The sequence below is a fragment of the Podarcis raffonei genome, chromosome 5, assembly GCF_027172205.1.
Source record: "Podarcis raffonei isolate rPodRaf1 chromosome 5, rPodRaf1.pri, whole genome shotgun sequence".
Lineage (NCBI taxonomy): Eukaryota > Metazoa > Chordata > Lepidosauria > Squamata > Lacertidae > Podarcis > Podarcis raffonei.
Genome location: NC_070606.1, coordinates 33584480 through 33605884, shown reverse-complemented (window position 1 = coordinate 33605884; position 21405 = coordinate 33584480). Strand labels below are relative to the sequence as shown.

Genomic DNA, 21405 nt, shown 5'->3' with positions numbered 1-21405 from the left:
GGGTAGAAACTTGTTCTTTTTTGAAAAATGCATAGAGGGCATTGTATAAAATAGCAATAAACTTAGCACAAATTCTTTAGACCTTATCAAGCCAGAACCCATTGATTTCAGTGGGAGAGATTCAAGCAGGTGCTTAACTCTCCCATTCAACTTAAATTACCGTTAAAAGCGTGTGTCTTTGGATATGCAAAAGTTTTTTTTTTAAAAAAAGCCAGTGTACTCAGGTGATCGTTCTTCAGCACAGCATCCACAAATCGAATGCACTGCTTGACAGTCTTATAAGTTTTTTCCTCAGCTTATGAAGCTGATGACAGTGGAGATTTTATTGCCTTGGCTTAGGAGAGTCTCAGAGATCTTCTGAGTTGATTAATAACTCTGTTTCCTGCACTATGACCATTATGAACTTCTGAATATATGGGAAGCATTTTATCATGTTTACTCATAAACAGGTGGCAGTGATATATATCTGCCTTGCTGATCAACGGCTGCTGGTTTCCCCTTCTCTCCCTGTTCCCCACATCTTGCCAGTCTTGAGTAATAAGACAACAATGTCAATATTTAAAATTTCATCTGGAATTCTTTTTGTATATGTGTATATAGAAAGAAAAGAAATAAAATACAAATAGACTGAATATGCATGCCTATGGTTGGTTACCAGTTCTGGCTTGGGTGGTAATCCTCACCATGTCTATTCAAAAGTAGTCCAATTGAATTCAATAGCGCTTACTCCCAGGTAAGTGGTGTTAAGATTGCAGCCCTAGATGTTAACCATAATATGCCAGTTTGGAAGCTAAACACATAATGGAGAGATGTTTGAGTAGCACGGAATTGGTGCTGCATATGTTAGGATATTTCCGTTCCACCTTAAAAGGGAGCAGGATGTTTGTATAACAGCCTGCGTAAGTTCCTGTCTCACAGGATGTTTATGTTGTAAGTTCCTTTCGTTTTTGGTTTGTTTTGCCTGAGCAGTCGGAGCAGACGGTCATGCCTTCTTTGTTCTGACCAACGCCTAATAAACTGTAAATATGCATGTTCTGCTCTCATGCTTGTGCAACCTTTTGCTGTGTGAATTCTGCTGTTATAGTGTGCACTAAGCCTGAGGCTTAGTGTCGCTGAATTGCTGATATTGCCTGACTACGGGAGGTCGATGGATCGTCCAGCAAGGAGCTTGGGGGCTCAGATGGACTTTATCTCCCTGGCAGTATCCCAACAACAGGTTTCGGGCCCAGATTCACGGCACTTGCAGGAGTAAGACAGCGACAGACTGCTGAAAGGTATGTGCTGGGAAAGTGAAAGCAGAGGCTTTTCTGTTTGCCGCGGAAGAAGTCTTTGATGTCCGGCAAAGCTAATTGGCCTGGGAGCCGAGCCAGAGGCATCGTGATTAATGGGCTGCCAAGATAACACGTCTTCCAAGGCATAACGGCTCACGTAAAAAGCTGGAATGGAGTTTTTCCAAGCTTCAGAGGCCACTGAGTGCCCAAAGTTAAATCGGCACAATTATCAGACCTGGGCAAAATGGTGTGAGAGTTTGCTGCGTCAGTTTGGAGTCTGGCATACTATATCAGAAGCCACTCCAGTTCCTCGGACAGAGAAATGGCAGGCCCAGGATTCGAAGGCCGTGGATATTATAGTCTTATCCGTCTCTCTGGAGGAAATAAAGACGCTTGCTGGAAATCTCACGGCACGTGACATGTGGGATGCTTTGAAAAAGGCCCACCAGCCAATAATCCCAGCCCAGTGTTTGAATGCATCGGAGGTCCTGGCTGTTTCCCAGAATGCTAGTGAATGCAGGGATGCTGAGGGCACCGGTTGCAAGCTGCAGGGGGAGCAGACTATAACGTCATCCCAGGCAGCATTCCAGCCTCCAGGGGGAGCCAAGGAGTCGGCTGCTGAGAGCTCTGTTTTTCGTGAGAACCAAGGTCAGAGCCTTTGCAGAGGCTGGAAGACCAGATGTAAACAGAGCAAGATGCTTGCAGGTGGCCAGGAGCGGGGGGGCAAGTTGCAAAAGCCCATGCCAGTGGAAAACAAGGCTATGTTTGCTGGCACAGCTCCACCAAAGGCTAAAGGCACGTCTGATGGCCAGGAGCGGGGGGGCAAGTTGCAAAAGCCCACGCCAGTGGAAAACAAGGCTATGTTTGCTGGCACAGCTCCACCAAAGGCTAAAGGCACGTCTGATGGCCAGGAGCAGGGGGGCAAGTTGCAAAAGCCCTCGCCAGTGGAAAACAAGGCTATGTTTGCTGGCACAGCTTCACCAAAGGCTAAAGGCAAGCTGCAAAAGCCCACGCCGGTGGGAAACAAGGCCAAGGCCAGGTTTGTTATTGACTCTGCGGCCACGAGCCATCTCACCAAAGACCGCCATCTGTTTATCTCCTTCACACCTCAAGATGGAGAGGTCCAGCTGGCTGATGGAAGGACTTTGCAAGCTACAGGAGTTGGGACTGTGAAACTTGAAAGTCTGCATACTACCATTAAAGATGTACTTTTTGTTCCAGGAGCTGCGGACAATTTGATTAGTGTACCACAGCTGACTGGGCGTGGTTTTGAGGTTTCCTTCAAGAGGACTGTCTGTGTCATCAGAAAAGGCAAAGAGGACATTTTGCATGCAAAGTTGATGGATGGTTTGTTCAGTCTAGCTTATGATGACAATGCTGTTAAATCTAATGCTGATACTTGTTGTGTTGCACAAACTAACAAGGTTCTTCATGCAGGATGCATTCATGATGCACATCGAAGATTTTGTCACTTATCTTGGCAAGCGCTAGCCAAGATGCCTGAGTTGGTTGAAGGTTTGGACATCAAACCTTGCAAATTTCACATGAAATGTGTATCTTGTGCAGAGAACAAGGTGAAGGTTGCCCCAAAAGGCAAGGAGTCTAGCAGGCAGGCTTCCAAACCCTACCAGCTAGTTCACGCAGACCTGGTAGGTCCTCTAGCGCCCTCTTTGGGAAGAGCAAGGTACTTCATGGTTCTAATTGATTCTTTTTCCAGGTACATTCATGTGTTTATGCTCGAGCAGAAATCGCAAGCATTTCCTAAGTTCAAGGCATTCTGTGCTTGGTTGGAGAATGCTCACGGTAAACGTATTGGTTGTCTGTTTACTGATCGAGGCGGGGAGTTCACTTCTCAGCAGTTTGAAGCTTTCCTGACTGAGAAGGGAATCCAGCATGACTTGTCAACGCCTAGGTCGCCATGGATGAATGGGCTTGCGGAGAGAGCAAATCAGACGTTGCTGCAAGGGATAAAAACCTTGTTGCATGATGCCAATCTCCCTGAGAAGTTTTGGGGGGAGGCTTTGGCAAATTTTGTTTATACTTTTAACAGGAGACTGTCATCACCTATTGGCTGCACTCCCTATGAGAAGATGTTTGGTAAGAAACCTAACACCAAGCACTTGAGAATCTTTGGTTCTGACATGTGGGTACACACCCCACAAAGCAACAAGCTTGGGAAGCGTGGGGCACATGGTTTGTTCATGGGATACGAAAAAGGTGCATACAGGGTATGGATGACTAACTCTAAATCCATAAAGTTCACAAGGAGTGTTGAGTACAATCCTAAGTGGGGGGGAAATGTGGGAATTTTCCAGAGTTACCCAGAGGAGGATGAAGGTGATGTGAAGAAAGCAGTTCATGCTGAGAAAGCTGAGGAAACTGAGGATGATGATGATGATGATGATGATGATGATCAGAGTTCGGATTCCAGTTCAGTGGGCGGCGCTGCTGCTGCTGTCAGTGACAGTGATGACACAGCAGACTACAAGAGCGCAAAGGCCTCAGTCAGACCATCTGATGAGTCTGACAATGAACTGGAAGAACCACTGTTCACCATTGGTCACTTTTCTCCTAAGAAAGAGGAGATGAGTCCAGAAGACTTGCGTCTGGTTCGCAGGTCTGAAAGGGCGACCAAAGGCAAACCTCCAAAGAGATTTGCTGATGAGTTTGCTAAGATGGCAACTGCTGTTCTTAGTAGCTCAGAGAAGGTGTGGGAACCTTCAAGCTTCAAAGAGGTCCAGGAGTTAACCTCTAAAGATGCTGAGCCTTGGCTTAATGCCATGAAGGCTGAAGTTGATTCCTTGAACAGGAACCAAACTTGGGAACTGGTACCGGTAGTCCCAGGGATGAGACTGGTTGGCAGCAAATGGGTCTTCAAGGCCAAGACAGACCAGAATGGCAAGGTTGTCAGACACAAAGCCAGATTGGTTGCCAGAGGTTTTTCACAGGTACCAGGGCAGGATTACCACGAGACCTACTCACCCACGGTCAAATATGAGAGCATTCGGCTGATGCTCAAGATCGCTGCGGAGGAGAAACTGCATGTTTCCCATCATGACATTAATACAGCTTTTTTGTACGGGATTTTGAACGAGCAGCTGTACATGCTTCCACCTGACGGGATGCAGATACAGAAGGGAATGGTCTGTAAACTGCGGAAATCCTTGTATGGTCTCAAGCAGAGTGCCAGGTGTTGGAACACAAAACTCACTGAAACGTTGCTTTCTCTAGGTTTTCACCAGGGCAAAGCTGATCCATGTGTGTTTGTCAAGGAGGAGGGGCAAAACAAACTGTATTGTTTATGTTTTGTTGATGATCTTCTGATGTTTTGGAAGAATCAGGCTTTTTACCAAAGCACCCTAGCTCAACTGAAGGAGCACTTTGACATGAAGGATCTTGGTGAGGTATCCAACTATCTTTCTCTGCAGGTGGAGAGGGACCAAGCAGGTAATTTTCTGGTACACCAGGCACAGAAAATTGCTGATGTATTAACCAGGTTGAATTTGGTTGATGCAAACCCAGCAGACACACCGATGGTGACAGGTTACCAGGTAGATAGTACTGCTGAAGCGTTTTCTGACACAACGCTGTACAGATGCATTCTAGGCAAGTTGAATTTCATTGCTAGATGTTCGAGACCTGACATTGCTGTAAGCACTAACCTGCTGAGCAGACATGCTAACAATCCTACTGTTCAGGATTGGAAAGCTCTGAAGCGCATAGCCCGGTATTTGAAAGGGACTATGCACTACAGGCTGAGGTTCACCAGTCAGAAGACTGGAGGTCTTGAAATCTTTGCAGATGCAAGTTTTGGAAGTGACACCACGGATGGTACAAGCACTTCTGGAGTATGCTACATGTACAACCACTGCCTGTTTGACTGGTTGTGCAAAAAGCAGACGACAGTTAGCCTAAGTTCCTGTGAAGCAGAACTCAATGCTCTGTCATTTTCACTCATGGATTGTGAATGGTTGATGCAACTGTTTAAGGACATTGGGGTTTCTGTGAAATGTCCTATACAAGTGTATCAAGACAATAGATCTTGTTTGGCTTTGCTGAACTCGGAGAGTTGCAAGCAAAGGACCAAGTACTTGCAGATTAAGCTACATCGTGCAAGAGAGTGTATTCAGAAAGGACTCATTCAGGTGTCCTACATGCCAGGAAATGAAATTCCTGCTGATCTGTTGTCTAAGGTTGTTAACAGAGAACAACTGAAGGTTTACGCACAAAGGTTGCAATTGGGTTGAACCACAGGTACTACAGGTTACACGGAAAGGGGGTGGATGTTAGGATATTTCCGTTCCACCTTAAAAGGGAGCAGGATGTTTGTATAACAGCCTGCGTAAGTTCCTGTCTCACAGGATGTTTATGTTGTAAGTTCCTTTCGTTTTTGGTTTGTTTTGCCTGAGCAGTCGGAGCAGACGGTCATGCCTTCTTTGTTCTGACCAACGCCTAATAAACTGTAAATATGCATGTTCTGCTCTCATGCTTGTGCAACCTTTTGCTGTGTGAATTCTGCTGTTATAGTGTGCACTAAGCCTGAGGCTTAGTGTCGCTGAATTGCTGATATTGCCTGACTACGGGAGGTCGATGGATCGTCCAGCAAGGAGCTTGGGGGCTCAGATGGACTTTATCTCCCTGGCAGTATCCCAACAGCATACGCACATGGCTCATGCATAGTGGTGGAGCATAATAATAATAATAATGTTATTATTTATATCCCGCCCATCTGGCTGGGATTCCCCCAGCCATTATTTGTTCAACCATTTCATCAAAACTACCACTGGGTTCTGCTGCCTTAAGATCTGGTGTATTACTTCTAAAATATCTACCAAGATCTTTCAACTGGAAGACATATCCACCATGAATGTAAGAGTCCTCCATAGCCATTCTGTAGGTATCATTCTGAGGTCTTTTTTATGATTTAACGGCTATGATTAATAATCTTATACTGCCATGTGTTTGAATTTAATCTTCATTGAAATCATTCCATATTTCAAGAATATATTCCCATTTTTGTGTTTAAATGTGTAAAATTTGGCCATCAAAAAACTTAATTGGCATCCCTTGTCTTTCTAATAGTGTAGTAGATTGTATTTTAGACATTTTAGTGCTTAAATGGGCATTAGCAACCATCTTGCCAAATATGGCTGTTCCATATGAGTCCTATCTTCTCTCTTAGCTATGAATAATGAAATGTCTGATTTTGTAGGCAATGGTGATAACACAGAACAAAATAACCAGGGTGGTAATCTATCTTCTCATATGCTGTGAATCAAATTATTCTAAGTATACAGATCATATTCTTCCCACATAACAAACAGACCAGGTTTTTGGTTTAAATTGAAATTCTTAACACGCATTTTTGTCTCAAACATAGCTGGTTCTACATTCTGTTTTTCTCAGTTGGAGTGTATTTGCTCAGTGGATTAGTTTATCCTCACTGAATTGTTTTCTCTCTTCCCTTCCTGGACCTTATTAAAGTTTCCAATGTTGCAGAGGTCCCATGCTGTTTATACCACATCAAGTCTTAAATCAGTCAATAACTATTTATGTGAGTTAAGTTTATAGTAATGTAACTTATTCATAAACTACTTCTTCCACAGTATCTCAGAATTGATCCTTGCTGCTTCTTTCTCCCATACAAAATCTGCTAACATTTAGAGTTGTACTAAACAGTATGTAATATAGTAAAGAGGAATAGCAATTTAGGAGCTGTCAGTTTCTTGACAGTGCTCTGTGCACTATGGAACTCTCTGCCTATTGAGATCCAGCAGATGCTTTCACTGTATTCTTTTCAGTACATACTAAAAACATTCTTGTTTAGGCAAGCCTACCCAGATGCTGGGACGCGGGTGGCGCTGTGGGTAAAACCACAGTGCCTAGGACTTGCCAATCGTATGGTCAGCGGTTCGAATCCCCGTGGCGGGGTGAGCTCCCGCCTTTCGGTCCCAGCTCCTGCCCACCTAGCAGTTCGAAAGCACCCTTAAAAGTGCAAGTAGATAAATAGGTACCGCTTTATAGCGGGAAGGTAAACAGTGTGCTGTGCTGGTGCAGGCTCGCCAGAGCAGCGATGTCACACTGGCCACGTGACCCGGAAGTGTCTGCGGACGGCGCCGGCTCCTGGCCTCTAGAGTGAGATGAGCGCACAACCCTAGAGTCTGTCAAGACTGGCCCGTACGGGCGGGGGTACCTTTACCTTTACCCAGATGCTTAGAAAGTTGAAGTAATTTTAATCTATTTTAATATTTTAACTTTTGTATAGTGTTATCTTTTTGTACTGCTTTGAGGCCTTTCCCCCCCAATCAAGCAGTGTATAAATTTCATCAAACAAAAAAACAAAGGCAATGTCAAACTTTCCAATCATTTAAAGTCTTTCATCTCTCTTCCTCTGATTACTGGTTCATAATTCAATGTTAATAACTACCTGTGATGTTCTAGTATGAGAGATTCTCAAATACCTCATCATATTTTGTTGTTCATAGCTTTCTGTCCTGGCTTCTAGTTTTAATTAGGGTTGAACTGTAATAAAAACAATTGATTCATTCTGGGATTTTGTATATGTTTAAGCAAGTTTTTCACCCTTAAATCTGACGGATAAAGTCATTTGCCCCCCTTCTGCGTAACAAAACACCTGGAACCACTGACAATCTATTGCGGAGTTTACTCTGCTTATGAAAGGCTCTTTTACATCTGACGCTCGACTGTTGATTGGAAAAGGTAAAATTACATCCTAAGATGATATGGACCCTCTTGCACAAGCAGAACAGCTTCAAGCAAAAGCACGAGAATGGCTTACAGTGCCTACATATTACAGCACTGTTTGAACATATGCACAAGCTCTTTTGCCAGCATTTGCGGAATAGTTCCGGCAGCTATTTTTCTTCTGGTTCCGAGGTTCCAGTTCACTGCATCTTGATTGCAGTGATGGGGGAAATGCCGTGCATGGCTTCTTCCTCAATTTAGCTACCGCAAGTAGAACGCTGGTATAATGGATTGAGTCTGTGCTGGAAGCTTCAAGGCTGCAAATGGTGAATATAACCCATTTGGTCTTGCGCCCCCACAGCACACCATTTTGTGTGCACTGTATTTCATGGTGGCAAATGGCAGGTTACTGCAACATTTCTAGTACCTTTATCTACTGCTGCATCTGCTCCTTAGTTTCATCTCCTTCTGTAAGATTAGCTATTGATTACTGTCTTCTCCCTTCAGCATCTTTCAAATTTACCTTTTCTACCCACTTAGTTTGGAGCTCATAGACCATCATTTGCTTTCAGCTTGTATGAAATGAATGTTACTTAAAGTTTGATGGCAATTTTGAAATCTGTTAATGGCATCTGTTGCTTAAGGCAGTATAAATATTGAAGGACGAAGGTTAATGTATAAGGTAGTAGGGAAGGGTAGAGATATTAATAACTTGTGTATTAAGTTCTAAGAGAAGCAAGGTGTGGCACCACCATTACGTCTTGATATAGCTATAGCTACTATTCCCCAGATCTGTACACATTTCATAAGGTATAAAATGAAGCTACTATTAAGCTGAGCTTTCCTGTACTTTCTATGTTTTGGTTGGTTAGAGCTTAATGTGTTTGAACCATGTGAATATGTTTCATAACATTCAATCCGCGCTACATAAAACCTTTGCTTTTCTCTTGTTTCTTTTAGACCTCGGACTTGATCAGTTTGTGGTGAAACGCTATGATGGGAAGGTGAGATTTTTAAACCTGTGGGTGCATGCTAATTACCATTTTAGCTACTAAGGAAATGTTTGTTTTCTCCTCTCTGTCTGTGAAACTGTCTAGCAGTAAGCAAAGCTGTGTTAATTTTGGAGGTGATTATAGCAGGGAATTTTTATGGGCCACCACGGAGAAGGGGACTAAATTTGAGATTCTAAACAGCCTCTCTTGGCCCGGCTTGTGCAGCACCAAGAATGTAGAACCATATCTAAGAATAAAAAGCAGAGCTCTTCCCATAGGCATGTAGCTGGCTGCTGTGGGAACAAAACACTGGTCTAGGTGGATCTTTGATCTGATTTAGCACGGTTAATTTTAATACTTAGCTGCAGCTTCCAAAGTATAGTTGTAGCAAAGTTGGGACTTTCCTTTCTCATTCGAGATAATTTCACCTGAGTGATGGTCTTTTCACCTGTGATGGAAATTCAGTGTGTGAAATCCTTATGTCTCTTAAAAATCAAAATGGGTGCTTGCGCTGGAGGTTGACGCATCTATATGGGGAAAGAGAAAGGAACCTCCAAGCTTCTTAGACTGCCCTTTTACCTGTGCTGCCCTTCCTTCAGGCTAGACGGATACTCTTGCAGTTGCTGACCTCATTTTCTCCTTCCTCCTCACCTTGGGAGAGCAGACATCCTTTGTGTCTCCACTGCTGACACACAAGAGCAAGCGCAGCTTGTTGCATTCTCCATCTTAGTTAGGACTAGGATCTTTCCTCTCAAATCATGGATTTCCTGCAGGAAACATAGCTTTGTTTGTGATATTATATCTAGGGTAAAACATGTTCCTCCCACAGTGATTCAGTGTTAAATTGAACTTTTAAACTCCAAATACCATCAATGGGAAGGTGGAATTCCCCTCCCCAAGCTCTTTTTAACTTCTTTCACTGTATATATAAGAAAGAGATGCAGAATTCCAAAGCTGCATTTGCCTCCTTGTCCCTCCTGCTCTTTATTTCATTGAGCAGCACTCTCAGGCAAAGGCAAATTTGCTTACTGCTTTCCTGCTTTGTCTCATTACTGGGCTGACCTATAATGAAGTGCACAGTTGCTGCTGTGCTTTTAAGAGCTGACATCCAGAATACAGCTTTGGCCGCTCCCCCCCCCCCTTTCTTCGGAGGCAGGCCCACTCTGCTCAGTCTGGAGGTGGAGTGCCATTCCCACCAGCCTGCCTCCAGAGGGGAGGGGAACCATCTTTCTCCGCCAAGCTGTGCAGCCGTAGGGTGTGGAACTGGTCTCTTCCTTCCCGTCCCACTCTGCTCATTGCACACATGGGATGGTGTCACCATCTGCCTCTGCTCCTGGCCAGCTGAAGGGGAGGATGGACTCTTTTTGACTTGGCAATAGTAGCTCTGGCTTGGACTGAGCTGCTCTCAGTTTAAGCTGTTGTCGGGCACAGCAGTGATGGCAGGAATATGGGTGGGCCTGGAGAATAGGGCATTAATCCTCTCTGCATGGCCACACACCTTAATTTGTACAGCCTTCTATTTCTTGGTTATCCTGGGATGTGATCAAGACTTTGTTTATGACTGTTTTGAATATAATATTGAATGCAATAGTCTACCCTGCTGCTTATAGTGTTGTGGACAAGGATATGCCTGAAGGCAAGTTGGCTAATTGACATTGCAATAATAGACACTAAGCATATTTTCTTGCCCCTGCGGACTGGCTGTTCTGAAATTTCAGATCTTGCTACAGATCTGTTTTTATTTATGTGCATATATATATAATGCCACCAATCCGACTGAATCTATCCAGATAATCTGAATTTGTGCTACGTAATTGTTTCAGCTCTTTTTGATGACCTTTTTTGTGACAGATGTGCTCTGTCAGGTGGTTCTTTGCATATTTATTTACTGTACCACACCGTTGACAGAAAATTCGAACTGTTAAGGACGTAACCTGTGAGAAATTCCATTGGGCTGCTTAAAAGTACATATTTTTCCATAATGGAATATACAGCGGGCATTTGCTCTCCCTCCCTCAGTCAAGTTCCAGACGTCTTTGTTTGCTGTTTGCTTCAGCAAATTGTTCTGATTGATTTAGGGTGGCTTCTTGGGCATGGAAAACCCAAATCCGGAATGCATTAGTCGTGAGCCGTGCATGTCAATATGTACGAAACTGCTGCTTTTGCCTTTACAATATACAGCAGCTTGAAAAGGATCAGCAGTCGACATACTGCTTCCATAGCTCAGTGTACATGAAACGCTGAGCATGAGTGTGCTGGCTCTCAGAGAGGAGATTGTGGGCACTTCATTCCTTCTGCTGCTTTTGTGAGCTAAGGCATGCTTTGACTTCAGCATGTCTCCTAAACCCAGACTTATGGTTTGCCTTACTCCAAACAAGCCACCAGCTGTAACCCAAGAATAAACCGTGCTTACAGCTGGTGGCTTGTTTGGAAGGAGATGAACCTCAAGCATGGACAACACACTGAGGCACACCATGGCTTAGCTCACTTCAGTGGAGCACCAGGATTGAGGAGGAACAAAGCACCTGCAATCTGTCCGGGAGCCCTGCACGCTCATGGTTTGGCTTATATGTGAACTAGGCCATTCTATCTTCCAGGAAGAAGTATTGATTGACAAAAAATGTGCCTGTGCCCTTTACAGTCCACTTCAAGTTCAGCTGTTAGCGCTCATTCCTAGGATGTTAGTCCTACAGGAGGACTTGGACAGCTGCCTGTGATATATTTGGATCTCAGATTTTAACCTGGGGTTAGCCATTAATTTTTAACTGCAGCGGTTAATTGGTTTGTGCCTCAGGCCCAATACGGATGTTGCCCATCAGGGAAGACTCATCTCTTTTTAAGCATAAGAAAATATATTGCTAAGGGTTTGTGCTTGCAATATAAGGATGCTGTAGGCTCTTCCAAACATTGTTTTATATCTGTGAGCAGCCTCCCTTCTACCACTTCCCAGCTCTTGTCAAAGCTTTGTGGCATATTGGTTTTGTTGGCATAAACTGATGGAATTATGGAAGTCTATCTTTCTCTTTCCCTTTAATTTAGTAACTACTAATTTTAATTTTTATTATGTTTTGGCAGGTAACTCCTAAATCTCACTGACCTTTTGTGCCTCCTTTTATTTCTTGGTTCTAAGGTGTGCAGCAGTATCTTGTTCCTGAGACATGAATTGGGTTTTTTTCTTTATTTGTTTTATTCTGTGGTTCCTCTAACGATGTACAGTTTGTAATTATTTTGTTTTTGTTTTTTGTTTTTGTTTCTGTAACCAAACCTTTGCTCATTTTCTTCCCTTTCTTCCTAACCTTTCCCCCTCTCATCAGGATTTTTGGCAGGTACTGACTTGTCAGCATGTGCTTCAACCAATTTGTGCTTCAGATCCCATATGTGCACCTCCTTTTAAAAGGGACAGTATATATTTCTTATTTCCCCCATTACCTTAAAAAGACTGTTGGCTTTCATCATTTGAAATCTAAAAAGGCTTTATTTTTTTAAACATGGAGACTTAACTTTCCCCAACAAAAAAGTTGTCGCAAGAGTTCAGTATTACCGTAAGTCATTTCAACGCAGAATTACTTAACGTTTGGTAAACCAACTAGATGCTACATTAAATTTCTTCTCCTTTTTGTGATCGTTTTTTACTGAGCAGCAATGGTTGATTTTTCCATTTTGGTTTAATAAAATCAAACAATTATCTTTCTATTCATAAGAGAGTGAGGCAAATCTGTTTTTCACAAATATTTAATTTATATTTTGTGTGAATGGGAGGTATTTGCCTATGGGTATATTTACATTAAAATTCCAAATTTTATGCGTAAACTAATTCTCACCACATATCCCTGTACTTTGAAGCTATCTTAATCTATCTGCCACAAACTACTTGAAGATGGAACAGGTGGCTGAATTCCGTTCAACATAACTGAGTGATAGAGAATCAGCTTACATTATCAGTTTCCTTGAGATAGCTACCTCTGATTTGTGTCACGAGAGAGTCAACCATGCCTTCCAAAACGAGGTGTGTTTGGGCTGAGCTAGACATGATAATCACTTTGTCAGCATGCATCAGTAGCCATAACTATGATTAGGAAAATTAGCTTCTGTATGAGAAGTACACAGTTCAAGCACTCTCCCATTTTGTTCCTCTCCTCCTAGGGCAGGGAAGGGATTCCCATTTCTTGCAAACTCACATATTGCATATTGGTTTATACCAGGCTTTACCAATCTAGTGCTCTCCGGTTGTGTAGGATTACAACTACCATCCACCCAAGTCAGCATGGTCATTAGCTGAATGGACTGGGGCTAATGATAGTCCAAAACTGATGTTTGAGGAAGGCTAATTTGTGATCAGTATTACATGCAAAGGTATTAAATACATCATAGAAATTTAATGTGCAGTTTTTTGTTTAAAAAAACCACAAAATTATGTATGTCATAATTCAGAGCAAATTGGGAAGGGGAATTTCATGCTTTCTTCCTCTGCTGTGGTTCTGCAGAAAATCCCTTCCGAAGCTGGTATTGAACTAGTGCCAATGGGGGACTTTCTCCCACTGCAGATAAATTCTGTCTGCCTGTGATCTCAAAAACAACCAGCCTTCTCAATTTATGCAATTTGCATTTTTAAAAAACCACCCTGCACATTACCGTATTTTTCGCCCTCTAGGACGCACCGGCCCATAGGACGCACCTAGTTTTTTTTGGGGGGGGAAATAAAGGGGGGGAATTATTCCCTCCCAGCCACGGCTTCAGTGCGCCATGCGCTCTGGGCAGCAGGCTGCTATCCGCAGCCTAGGGAGCCCTGCGGGAACTCCCGCGGGCTCCCCAGGCTTGCGGATATCTGCCTGAAGCCTGGAGGGTGAGAGGGGTCGGTGCACACCGACCCCTCTCGCTCTCCAAGCTTCAGCGAAAGCCTGCATACGCCCCATAGGACGCACACAGATTTCCCCTTCATTTTTGGAGGGGAAAAAGTGCGTCCTGTAGGGCGAAAAATAGGGTAAATGCAAGGATGCATTCAATACAACCCTAAATTTGCTCTTCTTTTATCCCATGGTAGGATCCCAAAGTCCTGTGTTCCCACATCATCTCAGGAGTCACATCCACACAATTTCACTAACGTTAGAAGCCATGGAATCACATGGATGAGGCTGATAGTGGGGGCCTTTCCCACCTGGCTAGGTGGTGATCAAGAGAGGCTGAGCTATGTGCATTCTGAAAGGGAGCACACTGCATGAATGAGGAGTGAGCTAATCAGATATATTGATTTACCTGTTTTGTATAACTTATTTGGTGTAATCAAGAGTGTAGACACTTTTCAAGGACGGGTCTCCCTTAGGTAAATAGACTGTTAAAGCCTGTCTGACTGCAGTTAATACTTTAGCTTATTAAAATGCATTCCCTGTGCTTCTCACCTCATGCTTTTCACTGAAAGGGAACTGAGGAAAAAGCAGGATAATGACAAAAATATGCTTCTAATTAAATGCAGTGATCATTTTATAAAGCTTTCCAACTCTTACATTTGCTGATGTTTATGCCTGGAATGCACTTCTAATGCCTTGGGGGATTTTTCAAGTGAGAAGCGTCCGGCATGCTGATGAATTCTCTTAAATAAGGCTGCACAGATTCAAATTGAAGCAGCACTGTGTTGAGTTGCCTCTCTTGACAAGCATGTGTATTCTTGAGGAAGCTGTGACAGAACATTCCCCTGAGGAACTTCTTTCTTTAATATGAAGGATTATGCTCTAAGCAAATAGGGCATTACCTCCGTAGCACTTGAAGACTTTTGGAAGTCTGTTATGAGAGGCTCTTTCGCTAGCTGACATCTGAATATCTGTACTGACAAGCACTGAATTGCAATTAGAAATGCAATCAGAAATTGAAAGTTTTGTCCAAATGAGAACAAAAAGGAACACAAACTCTGACAGAAAGGCTGTAAGGCTGTGCACCTTGCTAAAAACATAAAGACCAACAACATTTATTTTAATATGCATTATTAGCAGGAGACCAGCTAGGAAGGTAATTGGGTGTTTGGATGACAAGGGAGTCAAAGGGGGGGGGGTTAAGGAAGATGAGGAGATAGCAGAGAAGCTGAATGAATTATCTGCATCTTTCTTCACAGCGGAAGATATAAGGCATATCTCTGTGTCTAAACTAACTTCCCAGGAAGGGCTTCTGAGGAACTGAGGCAAATAGTGATGACAAGGAACTAAGCTTGCCTTATTGACAAAATAAAAAGCTGGCAAATCTGGGTCTGAGTGGATTCTACTCAAGAGTTCTTAAAAGAGTTCTTCAAGTGTGAAATGGCCAGTCCTCTAACAAAACTATGTCACATCCCACCTAAGATCAGTCCCTGAAGACTGGAAACTAGTCGATGTAATACCGATTTTTAAATAGGCACCCAGGAGATTTCAGGCTGGTTAGCGTAGCATCTGTTCCAGGGAAGTTTAGGAAAAACATTATTAAAGAGTGGAGTACCAAGTGTCTAGAAGAACAAGTATTGTTGAAGTAGAACCGGTTTGGCTTCTGCAAGGGTGAGTTCTATCACACTGCGCTCAGTTTGCTGGTGATCTGGTCCAGCCATGGCCCCCTAGGCAAATAGAGAATGCACACCAAAGCACAGCAGCTGTGGCAGCCTGGCATGATAAATTTAGTAGCCTCTCCAGTGAAATGGTACAGGGCTATCTTCCACGTTGGAATGAAGCACTGAAGGCGGCTGGTTTGCTTACCTATTACAGTGGTACCTTGGTTTACAACCATAATCCGTTCCGGAGGTCCGTTTGTAAACCAAAACAGGTTGTAACCCAAGGCGCGCTTTCGTCAATGGGACCTCCAAAATAAATTTGTTCGTAATCCAAAAAAAAAGGGTTGTAATCCAAAAAAAGGTTGCAAACCGGGACACGCACTTCCGGGTTTGACGGGTTTGTAATCCAGAATGTATGCAAACCAAGACGTATGCAAACCAAGGTATCACTGTATTGATTAAATTATAATTTTGCTGAGAATGCTCAAATCTCAGTGACAATTCTGCCATTCACTTTCCAGTCTCTGATACATAAAAATACGTTAAGAAACCACGTCTTTTTTCTGCATGGATTTTTGTTTTATAAGCACTTTAGATTTAAAACTGCATCCAGCATTGTGAGCAGATATATAATGAAAGAATAAACTATGGCGATATGATGGTGCGAGAAATAGTTTGTTTGAACGGAACTGCAAGAACCATTTGCGAATGCTCAGAGAGACCTGTAATGGGGAATGCAAAATATATTCTGTCCTTTTTAAAGAGGCTCTTCTCGCTTTCTTTGCAAGGGTTCTGCCCTTGCATGCTCGGTTCCTGCTGCCTGTGAAGGGGTCTTGGGACATTGGTGTCTTGTTTCGTTTTTCCTCTTGACTGTAGAATGCTAGTCTTGCATTTCAGGTGCAGCTTTTTAAAAAATAATAATAATGGTGATGGATATTTATTCTGTTGCTGTAAGGGTGGGTACATGTACATTTCTCTTTCTAGCCTCTGAAGACCACCAGTTAAAGTTCTACCTTTAATGAACTCAATTTTTAAAGGGAAAGGTAGATTAGGGTTCTGATACATTTAGAAATAGTTTTGTTGTTCCAGTGGGATAAGCAAATCCCTCTGGCTTAAAATGATCAATAGTCACATTTTTGTGGGATAGTTCCAGTTTTCCGACTTGCATTGGGCCGTTGTTTTACTAGTAGTTTTTATCAGTGAAGAAAGGGCTTCAAAAGCTGTGATACTTCATATGAAGGTTTGTCTCTCTTAAATAATTTTACAGCTAAAGTAAAGCACAACTTGATCCAAATACCATATGCTCCCACCCTGTTCAATTTTTTTTTAGTTTGGACTTATTTTTGCTATGAGTAGAATTTAGGGATAGGCAAGATGTAATCTGACCTCGGTATCTGAGATTCACTAGAGATTCAGTTACCGCATCATGCTTCTCTAGCTGTGCTTAGCAGCAGAGACTCTGACTTGGGATTTCTTATTTCTTAAAATTAGATGCAAGGATTCATTGCCTGATGTGGTGAGTCTGCTGTGGATCTCTCCAAATTAAATATCTTGGTCACGGATCATTGGAATTCTTTCTTTTTAAAAAAATGTTGTGCAATTACATAGGAATTCCTTAAGAGCTACTTTTAGTAAGAGCTGTCCTATATCTGAGTAGTATTTTTAAATGAGTGTGAATTTACTTATTTGGTCTATTTTTTTAATCCTGCTTTTCCAAAAAACATCAAGGCTGAGTTCAATAATTAAAACCTCAAAATTACACCATAAAACAGCAAATGCAATCTTAGAAAAATAACAGCAACAATCAGATACAAGTTCTCTTTTAGAATTAAAAACTTCTACAAAATAAGCATGTATACATTAAGCTAAACCCAAATGCTACCAGAACATGCAGTGTTTGCTTGCATTTTTGAAAAACCAACAAGCTCCTTAATTAACTTCTTAAAATAACCTTGGGGCCTGCTTGTCCCTCCAGCTGTTTTTAACACATTTGAAACATCTTTAAATACACATAGATTACTATGAATAGAGAATTTCCCTATTCAGATTAAGTTGCCTTAATTGCCTGACTTGTTCTGAACTGTAGTTTCCTGTTTCTGACAAAATGAGAAGGTGATAAATTGGACACTGAGATCCAGCACTGAGGGCCTTCTGGCGGTTCCCTCACTGCGAGAAGTGAAGCTACAGGGAGCCCGGCAGAGGGCCATCTCAGTAGTGGCACCTGCCCTGTGGAACGCCCTCCCATCAGATGTTCAGGATCATTATATAACATTTAGGAAACATCTGAAGGCAGCCCTGTATAGGGAAGCTTTTGAAGGTTTAATGTTTTACTGTGTTTTTACATATGCTGGAAGCTGCCCAGAGTGGCTGGGGAAACCCAGTCAAATGGGAGGGGTACAAATAATGAATTATTATTATTATTATTATTATTATTATTATTATTATTATTATATTCTTGTTGGTTTTGATTGTTTGTGCCACATAGGCAAAAATGTTTGCTTGCATCTTGACTTGTTAAACTGATACAATTATCTCAACATACCATTGTCTAAACATAAGTTTGTCTAATTAAATGAGATAAATTAATTAAAAACTCTTTAATTTAAATTAAGAGTTAAAACCACCCAAGTAGACCATGATATGCAATGGCTGCAAATTGTGATAGGGACAAACCTAAGTCCAAACAAACCAGGTCCAAACTTTGGGTTTTGAAACTTGGTTGTGTTTTTTTGTTTTTGTTTTGTTTGTTTTTTGCAATAAGATCAATAAGATGTAATGTCTTTCAGATGTTTTGGACTACAGTTCCTATCTTTCCTGAACATTGGCCATGCTGGCTGGAGGAAATGGAGGTTCAAAGCATATGCACTAAACCATGATTAAATGAAAGTGGAAACAAAGTTTTCCAGTCACGACCCTTTGGCCACACTGGATGGGCGTGAGGGGGGCGCCTAAGCCTGAGCTTTGCTTGGACTCATTCCTTTCACAATAAACATAGTTATCCAAGTGTGGCCATGAAGTGTACTTGCACAGGCAAAGTCTAGTCCCCAAAAAAGGTGATATTTTTTTAAAAAAATATTAAGCTAACACATTTTAATTAACACCCATTAAAACATCACATCGCATCACAGACCGAAGGAGCCAGATGAACATTTAAGGTGTCTCTCTGTATGAATTACTAAATGATACAGTGTATTAATTGAAAAGGTGTTATGCATCTTCTTGGGAAAGGATAACTGCTTTCCTTGCCTGAATTTAGTGTTTAGTCAAGTAGCAAGCAGAAATGGATGTTCACTCTTTAGTAAGACGTTACAGGTAAAGATGCAGTCTCTTCTTAAACACGCTTATAGAAACTTGGGATGCCTCTTTCCTGGCAAGTCTTCGCTGAACTGAACTAGTGAAGACCTAACGTTTTAAAAGACCTACTGTTTTAAAATACATTATTTTCTCCCAGATCTTTTCAGCCTACTCCTATGCATATTTACTCAGGAACAATTCACATTAAGTTGAATGCAAACTATTCCCAAAGATGTGCTTAGCTGCCTGAGCTGCCAATGAAATGGAAAGAACATCGAATTCTGTAATATTGTGCAGTTAGCAAAACTGGATGTGGTCAACGGGGACTGAAAGAGAATGGCATTACAGCAAACTCAAAACACACAGAATCTTAAGCATTCATCCCCCCCCCCCCCGCAAAAAAAGAAAAAAGATTATACAGCTTCTTTAATCTGAAAGAATGCACAATGAGATCCAAATTATTAAGGATTGAGGGGAAACTTCTGTAGCATATATTGTTTAGATTTTGAGAAGGAAGCTATGCAATGATTGCTTAAGATTATTATCACATATTTTCACACACAGAAAAATGGTATTGAAGCATAAGCATTAGTGGCATGGATAACATCACTGAACATTCACCTCCTTCTTTCATGTCGCAATACCAATGGTCAGTTTTACATGACTTAACAGAGAAATAATTGTCTAACTGGGGTGCACAAATGCTACTGAGCAAAGTACTATTCTGGGTTTAGCCAAGCTATTGAAATTCATGCTAGTGACTTTTGAACTAAGATTGCCACCTGCTTATAATTTTAGTGTGTTTATAGTTGGGGAACTATGAGTCAAAAGCATATATTAAGGGCAAAGTTTGACTCACGTTTTCTCAGAAGGCCAAATATCCCCACCCCAGAACTATCGCCTGTCTTGCCTTCCACTTCAAATATGTGTTCTGCCAAGTATGTTTTAAAAACAAACTAATAAATCAGAGTACATTATTGATTGGACAGTGCTGTGGAGATTCATGTGTTCTATCAGTGCAAACATTATTTGCTTTTCAGAAGGAACAATTTCTGGAGGTATCCCACCCCCACCCCCACAGCCCTTGTCAAGCTGATTGGGGGGCGCACAGTGTGGGGGTGAAGCCCTGTTCCACAAACAGGACTTGTGCTTGCTGTCACTAGCACAACTGTTTAGTTGAATCCAGCCCATAACACCATGTTATATCTGTTCTGACAATTGAAATTGCTGGGTAGGAAGATCCCAGTCTATTAGACATTGGTGGGCTGTTGTTTTTTAGCCGGTGTTCAGTAATCCTAAGAAGTCAAACCACTTGACTGTGCTTTACAATAAGGCCTTCGGGTGTCGTCCTCATATTGCTCCATTCATGTGGTGGTGGACCTGGCTGTCATTAATTTGGTTGAGTTAAAAGTGGCAATCCTACTTTAAACTAGGTCAGGCATTTTCTTCCTCAATACAGAGGACACTGTCTCTGCAAATATTTCTTTGTTCAAGTGAATACATCTGTCTATCTTGCCTTTCAACAGCCACATGAATAGAACAATAAAGCATCTCTACCAACTCCTGTTTGGCCAGTGAATATATAAGTAGTGAAACCCTGGGTTGCCCCTACTAGTCTGTATAGCTAGATAAGACAGGGCAAGATGGACTCATGGTTTTACATGGTATAATGCCCCTTAGACCTATAGGGATACAGGAAGTAAAACAGAATATCCCATATATACAGTACGTGAGTGGGTGGATCCATTTCCCCTTCTGTAAACATCTTAACTCCTTTTAACTTGAATGGTCCTGACCAGGGGTCAGCAAACTTTTTTAGCGGGGGCCAGTCCACTGTCCCTCAGACCATGTGGTGGGCTGGACTATATTTTGGGGGGGAAATAATGAATGAATTCCTATAACTCAGAGATGCATTTTAAATAAAAGGACACTTTCTACTCATGTAAAAACACACTGATTCCTGGACCATCCGCGGGCCGGATTGAGAAGGCGATTGGGCTGCATCTGGCCCCCGGGCCTTAGTTTGCCTACCCCTGGTCCAGACAGTAAGCCTGATCCTATGATTGTGAAATATGCCCAGTGTAGAATTACCCTCAGGTTTCTGCTATTGTGACAATGCATTTGCTATTTCTTTCTTCCAACATAAGCAGGAAGCTAGAGGAACTCCTGTACTTCCAAGTTCTTAGGGATGGAAAGAAAAACATTTGTCCTACCTCATTTCTCAAAGAGGGCCAGTCCTAGCAACATTTCCCCTCATATCATGACTTTCTGAAATGAATTCAATAGCACACATGTGGATTTATTTTCTGTTTTATTAGATGCAACATTATCATAGTACTCCGGAAGATAAATACGTAGAAGTATTGCCTTCCATGATTCAACCCATTGGGCAAAATGGGTATTCACAGTCTTTCTTGCTGTCCTTTTGACAGATGGGCTGTTCTGTTTTGTCATAGTTATTCACTTCTCCTGCATGGTTCATGTACAGCAACATCTGCAAGAAGCATTGCTTTGATTGTTCACTTAGCCGATGGTCTAAATCTATTTGGTGGAAACTGAATTGTTCGCTTCTTCTGTATATGCATATTCTTGCTTGTGGTGATATATATATATATTTAACTGAAGTATGCCTAAGTCT

At 42.1% G+C, this 21405-nt stretch overlaps 1 protein-coding gene across 1 annotated transcript in view; it reads left to right on the top strand.

Moving 5' to 3' along the window:
• MICU1 (mitochondrial calcium uptake 1) overlaps positions 1-21405 on the top strand; it is a 140268-nt gene that overhangs the window by 50953 nt on the left and 67910 nt on the right. Inside the window, exon 5 of the mRNA XM_053388573.1 lies at positions 8937-8980. Coding sequence (XP_053244548.1) covers positions 8937-8980 — 44 coding nt within the window. The remainder of the gene's footprint in view (positions 1-8936; positions 8981-21405) is intronic.